The following is a 12,227-nucleotide window of genomic DNA, read 5'->3' as shown; positions in this document are numbered from 1 at the left end:
GCACAAAGAGTTGAGGGGAAAAAAACACACACAACACTGCCCATTTCCCCGTCTTTATGTCCTTGTAAACATTACTGCTATTAATAGAGACCAGCCCAAGGGCAGCAGCAATGTGTTAATACAAACTGAGGTGGTCAAACCAGTCCATGACCTCAGAGCTAGGGCGCTGTGGCAGTTGTCACTAGAGAAGCGGCGCCTGTTAAAGTTCATGTGTTCACGAGCAAAACAGCCACGGTGTAGGAAGACACTCAGTGTCAAAACTTGCATGCAAGGACAGAAATCTGACAAGCGCAGCAGAAGGCAGGGTACATATCCTGTCTGGGAACAGTCAGGTGCCACAAGTTTCCTGTTCTATAAATATATAAAGTATGGAATGTGACGGGGGGGGGGGGGAAGCACGAAAAAACCCTGAAATTATATAACCCACCGTGCTGTCCGATCAAAGGACCACACACAGCGCAGGGCACGCTGGGTAATACTTGCTGTTTGCTCATCCATAAAGATCCAAGAGGACAGAGCATAGTCCACATGAAGCTAGCCGTAACAGGATGCTCCTGTGCTCTGACGAGGTATTATAGCATCTGTTTACCTCGATAAATGTTTTGGTAGTGTGAACAGTGTCGCGATACAGTCCTACATCTCTACGAGGAATGATTTTTAGTTTATTCAGAGTGAAAATCAGCAGTTAAGTGAGCAAACACTGAGGAAAGTGCTTGAAAGGCACAGAGCCGACTCATCAGTGTGATAGAACTCATGGGGCACCGTGGACTGACATTACTGGGTGGGTGGGTGCTTTCTTTCCTTCTGCATGAAACACACAGTCTCTTCATAAAGATATTTGTTCCTTGTCCTGCTCCTGTGATGTCCTGCCACGAAAACATGCCTCGATTGAAAAAAAAAAAAAGAGTCTTTAAAATCTGCTTTGGCCTTAAATGAGCCAAACTCCTTAATGAACTCTTTCAACCTCATTTATAACTCTCTGGAGCTTTACTCAAGATTTATGTTTTTACAAATATGCAAATAAATTAGCTGATTTTACTCTAATGCACTCTAAAGAATCCCCGTGTCATAGGTTCCTATAAATAACAATATGTTATGTATAAATACAAAGCCACACCTCATTTCTTAATATTTTGCTGCCATGCAGCCAGATTGTTTTGTATTGTTTTTTTAAAGTGGTCTTGAGCAATAGTTCTCCAGGCTTTCATTGGACACTGGATGCCTTTTCACTCCAGTCCTTCTACCTGACCATTTTTGTTTGTTTGTTAAGCCACTGACCTATGAATCATTCAAGCATAATAAAGGCAACTAACTCAAGGGACGAACCAGTGTTGTGTCCTTGTGTCCACACATAACAGACAACTTTGCAAAGAACCAGTTTTAAATTGCAGTCACTTTGTTACTAGCAGCCTATACACACATCATTTGCTCCCATGTCTTTAATTTAATCTGGGAAAAATGCCAAAATACTATTTTGACACCAACACACTGATTCCTAAAAGGCTACTAGTGGGAAACCTGGTATGGTGTGCCGTGTGTCCTTAAAAATTATAAAGAAACTGGACAAGTCAAGAAAGAAGTGTTAGCACAGATCCATCTGCTGTTCACTGTTCAGAGACATTGATCAGTGAGTCTCTGCAGCCATCTGTAAAACACAGTGGAGGCTCTGTCATGGTTTGGAGTTGCATTTGGAGATTTTGTCAAAATTGATTAGATTACGAATGTAGAACAGTACTGTTAGGTTTTGATCTATCATGCACTCCCATCTGGAAAGCATCTGATTGGCAACAGCTTCAGCATGTCAATAATTTCAAACATGCTGCCAATGCAGTAAAAACATGGATCAGTCATGATCGGCCTCCACAGAGCCCGGACCTCAACATCCTCACCGACATCCAAAAACATGTTTTAATAAATCCCTGTGCCTTTTTTTCCCCAATTTTGTTTGGATCCGAAGGCTGGATCAGCACTTTTTTACAGTTGTGTATTTCCTCAAACATAAAAGATCCCTCATTTCTTCTTTATGTTTAGTTGTCCTGACATTAAAGGAAATAAACAGCCTCATTTAATATCATGTAGGTTCTGAGTGTGTTTGCATTGACGTATACAGTCTGGCATTTAGCTCTTCATCCAGCAGGAGATATCAGAGAGAAAGGTTCAGAAGTTACTGTATAGATTATTGGATTAATGCACATCAAAAATTCATCAGCTGTTCCATTAAAGCAATATGGCAGCAGTGCAGAGCGCAGGAAGCACATGGAGACACGATGAAACAGTACTTATGTAATCACCTGTGTGTCTGAGAGGCTTCTGACTGCATTCCTGGAGTACTTTAATGACAAGCGCTTAAAATTCACATTTTTTCCTCCATCCACTTTCACTCGGCTTACCGAGTCTACTTTTACTTTAGAAAATCATCTCCTGTATTTCCCAGAATTCCACTCGACAACCCCTGGAGAACAGGCGTGAACTTGTTGCATCCAGCTGAGTTACGTATACTGTATGTGTGGGTAGAGGCAGCAATAACAATAGAGATAGTAGGAGCCAGAGAGCTGAATTTTTTTCTACTCAAGAAAAAATGAGTCACACTCCTACTCAAAACACAGCGAGCCTTGTGGCGTGTTGTCGGTGGAGATATGGGTATCTCTGCTTCGTCTTTGCTTTATAATCTCAGTGCAAAACTGCTGTTAGAGAATGAAGAGCCAATAAAGGAACCCCTATCCCAATAAAGGAACCCCTATCCCAATAAAGGAACCCCTATCCTTGAATTTACAAAAAACAAACTTAAACAGCAAAAACGTTCCAATAATATTAATTGAAATGGTGTGAACTGTACATGCAGGGTCATATATAATACCCCAAATGTAAATGAAGACATGCCATGCAAGCAGCTCTGCCAGGCTAACAGCGATCTAACTGTGGGTATGTCTGGGAATTTACAGACAAATGAAAATGAAAAAAACAAATGAAAAATTCCTCCTTTAAAATACCTAATGTATCATATTTGACACATGAGGTTTTGTGAGTTGTTGTGACTACATCATCAGTGTGATTTTCACCCCTTGAAAAAACCTGGATAAACTGAGCAATGCATTTTAAAGTAATAAATTACAAAATACTAATATTAATATGCTGGATGTAGCAAATATTGTATAAATTAAGACTCATATATGCAAATGGATATTTAATTACTTTTAAAATATTGTCATATGGTTTAGTTAATACTCAATTTAAACAATTGTCTTGTGGTTCAGGCTTTCAAGGGTTCAAATCTGCACACCTGGAGGGCAACAAAAAGTTTTCGAAAGATTTCAAAGAGCTCAAAAACTCACGATTCCCAGCCTGGCACGGCACTAAAGACTAACTAGAGTCAGCAGGCTCCATCTTATGAGGACCGAGAATTTTTTCAAGCTATCTGTAATATACTTTTAACAACATTAGCAGTGATCTCACTTCCAGAAAACACATGATGAGATTCAATGGGATAGTCGGGCATTGCCAGTGTGGTCCCATCCATGTCGTATTCAAATGAATCACCTTTTGTTAATAACACCATAAACAGTCCTGCATGTATACGCAATATATTCTTTTCAGGTCCTCTTTTAAAAAAAAATCTTTTACTTCTTTCCTGTCAGGAGGACCCGATGAGGAAATGAGAGGCTGGTTTCCCTCCAATAAGAGTCTCTACTAAATAAAAGCTGACAGTTTTATTCCTCAGTTCCGTCCTTTCAGACAGGTCCTGAGAGAGGAGCACTCCAGGCAAATGTTTTTGTTTATATGAAAACGGGGCAGGAAGTGCGTAACAGAGACTACAGAGTCTGCAATATAGTGCTCATACTCAGATTACCATTAGCTGGCAGGTGCAAACAACAAAGATCAGTGTTGTGCATTTGATAGTGGAGGGTGCAGCTCATTTCACTACATTTTGCAAGTTGTAACGACAGCAGCTGGACTTGCTTAGGTTTGCTGTTCTATGGAACGCTGAAGCACCCACCCCCGACATCCCTCCAACCTCCTCTCCCACACACACAACCCTCTGTAAATCTCTTGCAAAGACAATAGGCTAACTGTAACTCTCATAGCAGCAATGACTAATCAGTTCTTATCAGCCAGTAATCTATGTAGAAATAAAATGTCTTCTTAAGAGAACAACTGCAGCAAAAAAACATAAAAAATGTGTAGGGCTGGTTTCAAACGCAATATGCTCCAATCAGAGCTTAGTGCAGGCTGAATCCGGGACTCGGACAAACTTTTGGAGACTTCCAGATATTTAAGACACAGCCATGTTGAGTTAATAATCAAAATAATCAGCGACTGTATATTTAGGGCAATGCAATTTCATACCTGGAATGGTAATTTACACTATATTTTTCTGCTGCTGCTTCTGATGCAATATAGTCATTTTTCCTAATATATATAATAGTTTTTTCCTAACAGCAGTGAATACACACAAATGTCTCTTATATTCTTACGTGTACATATCCTAGATTCCTTTTTTATACCTTTAGATTTATATTGTACAGTCTGACGGCAAGTAAATGCACAGAAATTTCGTTGTGATGTGCACTAAACTGGATAACACTTAAGTGGCTATTCTATTCTTTTCTATTCTATATCTATCTACACACGCTGTAAATGCTTATTTTTGGTTTAGTTAAGAGGATTGTTCTAATGTTTCTTTTTGTAGATTCATTGAGTAAATCTAAAAAAAAAGAAGCAATTTTTTGGTGTTTGCCTAAAAATGTCACAAAAGATTAAATAATTATGTAAATAGCTGATAATTGTAAATGGTCTGTTGTGGCCCTAAGGACCCCAAAGCGCTTTACACAATCATCCACCCATTCACACACTCACACACTGGTGATGGCAAGCTACAGTGTAGCCACAGCCACCTTGGGGCGCACTGACAGAGGCGAGGCTGCCGGACACTGACCAGTAGGCAGTTATACTGGCAATTATACGGTAAATTCTAGTGTATTCTAGGGTAATTACCACTGATGATCAGTAGGTAAATACAGTAAATGTACAGCTGAAACACTAAGAAAAAAGAAAAGGTATTACTAACTTTAACTATGATGTATTTGTGACTGTGTTTGCTTTGTAATAAGTCATGTATAATTAGGTACTGTGTAAAAAAGGAGGTCCTCTGACAAACGTCCATTCAAATTACAGCTATAACTATCCAAATTTTGTCCAACCCAAATTTAACTGTGTACTATCTAGGAATGAAAACAGTACATTCCAATGAACTGCTTTTTTGTTATGTTGTTTTTCATGGTTATACTTCCTTACAAAAACGTTTCAAACATTTACATTTTTGACAAGGGACTTTTTTTATACTTAGGTTGAAAAATAACATCAGCACATCTGGTAACACTCTTCAGGAAGTTTTGTGTTACCGGCAGTAGGTCCCCGGGACTGTTTCGCAATCTACTCAGTAAAGCTGTTTTCACACGTGAAATCTAGAAAATTTGAGGTGAATCATGTTTGTCTACTCACTTATGCACAAGCACGATCTATTTTAACCTGCTTATCAAAGTAGGGTCGTGGGAGGGGGCTGGAGCCTATCCCAGCTGACACTGGGCAAGAGGCACAGTACACCACAATCACACACCAGTCCATCGCAGGCCTAACACCGACAAACGACAACACACTCTCTCACATCCACACCTGCAGCCAATTGAGAATGGCCTGTTAACCTAACAAGTGTGTCTCTCAACAGCGGGAGGAAGCCAGAGTACCCGGAGAACCCACACAGGCATATGGGAGAACATGTAAACTCCACACGGAAAGCTCCCAGCTGGCCGACAGTTTCAAACCAGAAACTGTCTTGGAGAGAGGTGACATTGCTAACCACTGCACCCCTATGCTGCCCTCAACGGCTGCCCTCTCACTACTATAATAACCTGTTTTAGTTATGCGAGGAAGCCGTCTCAGCAGAATGACAAGCGCTTAATAGCCGTGTTTAATGTGCGTTTGCATATGTACATACACCTCGTTTGGGTAATGTTTCGAAAAGTTACCAGTAACCTGAAACTGTGCAATTGCTTGCACTATTATCATATTCATAACCTTTGCAATAAAACATGCCATCGCCTATTTAACCACAACAAAGTAACTCAGTAAAAAGATGACAATCTACCTAGTGACTAAGCTGAAACTGGACTGTAAAAGTTTTCCATGGTATTACTTCGCTGTCTTGTCTCAGATGGTGATAGACTGTCCCCTTTTCTATGCAACCAGCATGAACTTGCACCACAGCATGCATGAGATCACACATGAATTTATTGTAAAAGTCAAGTAATGTCGTGGAAAAACTGGGGCTTGTTTTTACTGCAGTTGGGTTGGTAAAGAAATGAGTTTTTCTTCATATTTCAGCTGTAGTTTCTCTGGGTTTACGTAGTAGCTGTTCCTCAGTTATTACCAATGGTAACTTCATAACAATACAAAACATTTACCAGTTCAATTAAGAGGCTACAGAAATGAGGCTTACTGAGAATTCAGTTCAGTGATGATTAAATAATAAATCCTCGCCTGCTGTATTTCTATCACTTTTAGTCGTCCACAGCACCTCAGCTGCTTTTATTTTTTATATAACGGGAGTTTTACTTATGTAACTACAACATTCAAAAAACGCTGCAGCTCGAATGAGAAAGCCCACAGGCAGCGGAGTGGAATTCTGTCTAGTCGCCCAAACTAAATGCCCGGGCTCTGTTACCACAATTCAAGAAAGGCATCTGGATGCAGCAATGCAGTTTTTCCCCTGCTCTCATTCACTTAAACAACCGATGACGTTCACTCGCCTGGCTTGGAATCTGCGACTGCTGCCAGCAAGAGTTGTGAATGGGGAGGCAGGCAGACAGAGGCTTGTGAACACACACACACACAATAAGCAAAGGGTCTACTGCACCGATGCTGCTCGCGTCACAGTGGCTAAGTTCAGGTTACATTTAAACAAAGGAATTTGCCCCACACCCCTCATCGGCTATCGCACACATAAATCTACAGTATGTTCTGATATTATACCTGCTCGCTCGCTCTGACTGTATGTCAGCTATATGTATAACATTAAAGGCCACAGTGTAACAGATCCCACTGAAACAAAGAGCCCTGTCAGGCCTAAGTGCCTTTGATCTTTTTGATCTGTTGTAAAGCCCCAATTTCCTCAGCTGACAAACTCACACAGACATCACAGCTTTTAAGGCCAGCGCACCAGCGTTTCCCCCTGCTGCTCTGACACAGTAAGCAGTGCTGTCGCTGTCAGATGATACTCAGATGACCATCGAAGTGTTTCATTTCACCGCATACTCATCATCCATAAAGTATCTTCCGCAGAGACCGGAGAGGAGCTCTACAGGAAGATGGAGCTCGGATGGCAGTAGCCCACTCAGTTTGTTATGTAACAATCAATTTGATTAAACAGCTTATGGGCTGCATCAAACTGATAGCGTATTATACCATTGAGCTTTATGTAAGACAGCGGTCACTTAACAAAATGGTCCAATATGGTCAGAGCCCCTCTCTTTAAAAAAAAGAAAAAAATTTCTTCTTGTGGAAATCAAGTTAGGTTTTTTACTGTGATTAAACGGAGCACTCTTTTGATTAGAAATCCTCCATTTCTAAAGTGTTTCCAATCTTCCAGCTAATTACTAATCTCAAAATTATCTCTGAAGCGACGATGAGCCTTCACCAAACTTGGTGGCAAATGCCAGACCAGCACCGTCAGAGCAGCCATCGCTGGCACTGAAGAGGCAAAGAGCAACCAGAGGCTGGCACGAGGCCTGTTTTGCCACTCTTGGCCCGGGGATATCAATAGCTTTCTTATTTCTCCTCTTTTCTCCAACTTGCACAGTTTTACTGATCTGGGAGGTGTGAGGATGCTGGCATAAACAAGCCAAAGACTGCAGTGTAAACTGGGCCTTCCTGTTGTCCGTAGCTGGAGAAGTTTAGACAGAGGATGCTTGCCTCTCAGTTCAGGCATGGCTGGAGATATGCTCGCATAAACAAACAGGAAAAAACACTCTTCACTTTGCTCCACTCGCATTCTCTCGGCTGTTGCTAGTGCATGATCTAAAATGACTCTCTGTGTGTACAGTACAGTGCCTTGCTTAAATGCATGCATGCACAGAAAGCAGCAGCATTAACAGCAGCAGACATGGATGTGCATAGCCTTTGGCACTGCATCACGTAATACAAAACCTCTAATGATTTAGACCATTAGAGGATACAACCAATAATGCAACCTGTGAAATTGTTCAGTGTGTGCACTGCACACTCCAATTCAACTGTTGAATCAGTCCCACACAGCTACATTTATAGAGGCATTGATCAAGCTGCTGAGAAAGTCGTGCTTCAGCTATTAACTCAAAGATCCATCTCATCCAATAATTGTATAAGGCCTTATTCTCTCCTCCACACACACGCGCACACACAGTCAGGGCAGATGCACACCATTGGAGCAGCTGGGACAAGCGAGATCTGTCATGGGTCATTAACTGCTCTTATTAATTCATGAAGCTTGATTCACTCGGCCCAGTCGTGTTCTGCTGCCATAAAACAAACGTCCAGTCCAACCCACAGGCGAAGGCATTCTTCGTGTGGATTTTGACAGCATGTCGCCATCCTGGTTCATTTTATTACTCTATTAGTGCCTATGAAACACTTCCAGCTCTATGTGCAAGAAGCCCATTTATTTTAAAAACGTGCCAACGTTGTAACACGCGTAGAAGGAGCTGCGAGAGAACCAAAGTCTTTTCCTGCGTCATCTTGCAACTCTGCAGAGGCTTTTGCCACATCAAACTATGAGCTTCCCTGCAACCGGACCTGTGTACACTTGCACTTGTACATACACCGAGTCATTTTAAACTGAAGCAAAAGATTTGATGCATTTACAGAAAGACAGAAAACTGTTGCAACCAGTTCCAAAAAACAAAACAAAACAAAAAAGAATAATCATGACAATAAAGTGGGATGAGTGTGAGTGGTGGTTTTTAAACCCTGCTGATTCCCAAAACAGGTTTGGGATTACTGAGGAGAGTTCAAAGGGCATCCCAAAGGGACCCAGGTACACTCAGGACAAAATGTAATCCGTTTTCATTTTGTTTAAGTTTCTGGACATTACCCAGACTGAATAAGGGAAAAGGATGGCTATTTCTCTCAGGATTTATCTTGCTGTTTAAAGCTGCACAACCAAAACACTCCCTAATTTTGGCTTATGAGGCGAAACCTAATGAATTTTGTTTTGTAACTTCCCACAGGCCCCAAACCTGAAATAAAAGTGCCCACATGATCCCCACGACCAAAACGGTCAATGCATCACACAATGCGCGGCGTTTACCTCCAGGCCTTCCTCGTGCCCTCAGCGCAACCCTGTCTTCCTCAGAATGAACTATTAATGACACCGTGCGCCTTCATATTTCAGACCGTGCTGTCGGGCTGCAACTGGCCTTTTCAGACATTTGACTCTTTCTACACAGATAAGCAGAGTCCGTCTCTCCGCAGGGGCCCTTTACACAGATTTCAACACCAGTCACGTCATCGGATCACCTTTCAAATGTCAGACAGCCTAAGCTCATTTTATTCCCCCTCTAGAAAGGAGTTATTCCCCGTGTCAGTGTTTGCTCCAGCATGCATAACGTTGCGAAAGAGCCGCTTTCATATGCACAGACAACGAAAGCGGATGTGGGAGGCAGACCACCCTCCCATCCTCCCTCCCCTGCCACCCCCGTCCCCCAACATATATATATTTTTATATATATAATGGAGGGGGGGGGGGGGCATACAATCTGTCAAAATGTGCAAGGATTTTGGTTGACTCGAGTCTATCACTGATTACAAGACGAGCAGTTTCGCGGTGTTCCGTTGATGTTGTCTGCACTGTCTGCACAGCACCCCCTCCCGATTTTTTTTCTGTTGCATCTTTAGGATTTACCTGCCGTAATGAGCCACACAGTCTGCAGGCTGCCGTCATCCTTACGATTATTTTTTTTTCTGCACAGCTCAAAATATGACAAAAGCAGGCCCGCTTACTATTTGTGTCAACTTACCCTCTCTGGCTTTTAGCAGTACAGTGTTGGCTACTATGTTCTCCAGCTCCATCAAAAAGAAAAAAAGAGAAAAATAAAAATAAATCCTAAACGTAGAGGTTTCTCGGCACACAAACGTCTGCGGCGAATACAGCGTCCTTCAGCTCTGTGCGATGCGTTTCTTTTTCTTCACTCCTGGTGACTATCCAAGTAAAATTCACTCATATCAAAGTCGTAAAGGATAAAACAGGATGTCATAAATTTGCTTGCAGTGTAAGCTGGGCATGGTTCTTGTTGTGGGCTGGAAGTGCGGCGCTGCATTTCTACTCCAATCCCCCCAAAACCATTCCATGCGTAATTTGGGTAGGAAATCTCCCCGACGCATAAAATAATTATTTCTGGAAGATCCGATGTCTGCAAACCGGGTTCTTTCGGCGGCGGATCCTTAACAAGGGTACACTAGGATACCGCCAGCTTTACCTTACAACAGCAGCAGGGGTTGGCTGAGTGCACGAGAGAGGACATCAGCGGGCCCCCTCCTCCCCTGTTGGTACGTAATCAAAATAGGCTGGGCCTCTCAGTTAAGTGGCGTCACACAGTGAGCCTCTACCAGAAGTTAGGCCACGATGTCTGCAAAATAAAAGCACACTACAACTGCCTGGCTCGCTGGAGGAAGCGACACATTTTATAAAATGCTTTTTGTGAATTCTACATTCACATTTTATTTGGTCCCACACGTTTCACCTCGAGTAGCCATGAATCTCATACCCAAGAGTTTCTACAACTAGTGAGCTTCTATCCGCCAAAGTGATTCCATTTCTGTCCCAGTAACGCAAGCACAGGTGCTCCGACAGTAGTGGCAGTAAAGATTAAAAGGGTAAGAGGTAAAGTCGCCCTCTGGTGTTCAATTTTAAACTACATACGAGAACTGGTGTGCATAACGTTATGGATCACTTTCGCGAATCAACAAAGCTAAACAAGCATTTCACCTTTGAAAATATATAAATACATAACGACTGAATGCCAGGTGATTGGCCGTTTCGCGAGGAATCCAGTAATTTTGTAAGGTAAGGATTTTCAAAGGATTTATGACAGCAAGGAGCAAATCCACATTTTAGAAGGGCTTTCTTTGTAATTAAACTGTAATTCTCTCTAAACATCTCCACAGATGAGCTTCTGGCAAATACACTGCCATTTACTGCTCCAAAATAAACGAAAAAGGCCCATTTTAAATCTAATTTTTACTTAAAATAATAACAAATCTGTCAAAGATTTTAAAGCAATGTCCGACAGGACATTGAATCAGAAATATTATTCAAACCGTTAACTTATACAGCTCTGTTCATTTCTTACAAATGACTCGCTTCTTCATATTTTTTTTAAAAATTGTTTACATCATCAAGCGCGCTGTTGCTGTATTATTGTGTTTTTACAACTTTATGAGTGTTTGCTGGTGAAATGGAGGCAGGAGTGTATAAAGAAAAAAAAAAAGATCTAGTGAAGAAATCAGGTCGAGTCAGTCCCAGTGTCCACTATGTGGGGTCCTCTGCCCTCCTCCTGAAGACAAGCACTTTACGCTGAAGTTTCACCGGAAACTGCACTTTATATAATAAGACTTGATATGTGGAAACTTTTATGGCTTGCAGGCTGTCAGGCTCTGGGTTCATAGTATAAAATAAAACGAAAGGAAGAAAAATACATTAAACTGCCACCGGAAGTGCTTAATCATGTGGCACGAGGATAACTCGTTTAGGAGCGAGTACAATCCCGCGGCTGCCCCGTTTCACAGAAGCCACGATGGATCAGTCAAACGATTAACAAGCTTATTGACCGCTGAAGGCAGATAGGATCGATTTCTCAGTGTGCGGACGGGCTCTCATTTATATAAACAGGACGTGGGGCAGCCTGATGCACCGATATGCCGCCTGCCTAAGTGCAATTACCACAATGAATTATGGCATTTCCCCACATAACAAATGCACAAGTGCCCGGTTTGATGTCACATTGCAGCGGCTAACGTGATCTGCTTAGCGGTGTCTGTGGCGCCATCATAAAAGAGGGCACCGGGCCCTGATTGACCCAAAGTGATGAGCTTCACATCCCTTTAATGCATGACACCCCTCCCACCCAAGAAGAGCTTCCATCATGAAAAATTAAACTCTTTAATGGGGCAAAGCACATAGTCTCTCCCCCCCCCCCCCC

General features: G+C 42.0%; 1 protein-coding gene across 1 annotated transcript in view; it reads right to left on the bottom strand.

Moving 5' to 3' along the window:
- grk5l (G protein-coupled receptor kinase 5 like) overlaps positions 1–10,580 on the bottom strand; it is a 29,734-nt gene extending 19,154 nt beyond the window's left edge. Inside the window, exon 1 of the mRNA XM_005922787.2 lies at positions 10,047–10,580. Within this exon, the coding sequence (XP_005922849.1) occupies positions 10,047–10,098 (52 nt within the window). The 5' untranslated portion in view covers positions 10,099–10,580. The remainder of the gene's footprint in view (positions 1–10,046) is intronic.
- Between the last annotated feature and the right edge of the window lie 1,647 nt (positions 10,581–12,227).

This window comes from Haplochromis burtoni, unplaced genomic scaffold (genome assembly GCF_018398535.1).
Source record: "Haplochromis burtoni strain Fernald_Lab_line unplaced genomic scaffold, NCSU_Asbu1 Contig_62, whole genome shotgun sequence".
In the NCBI taxonomy this organism is placed as follows: domain Eukaryota; kingdom Metazoa; phylum Chordata; class Actinopteri; order Cichliformes; family Cichlidae; genus Haplochromis; species Haplochromis burtoni.
The sequence above is the reverse complement of the archived record's forward strand: the minus strand, read 5'-3'. Positions and strand labels throughout refer to the sequence as shown.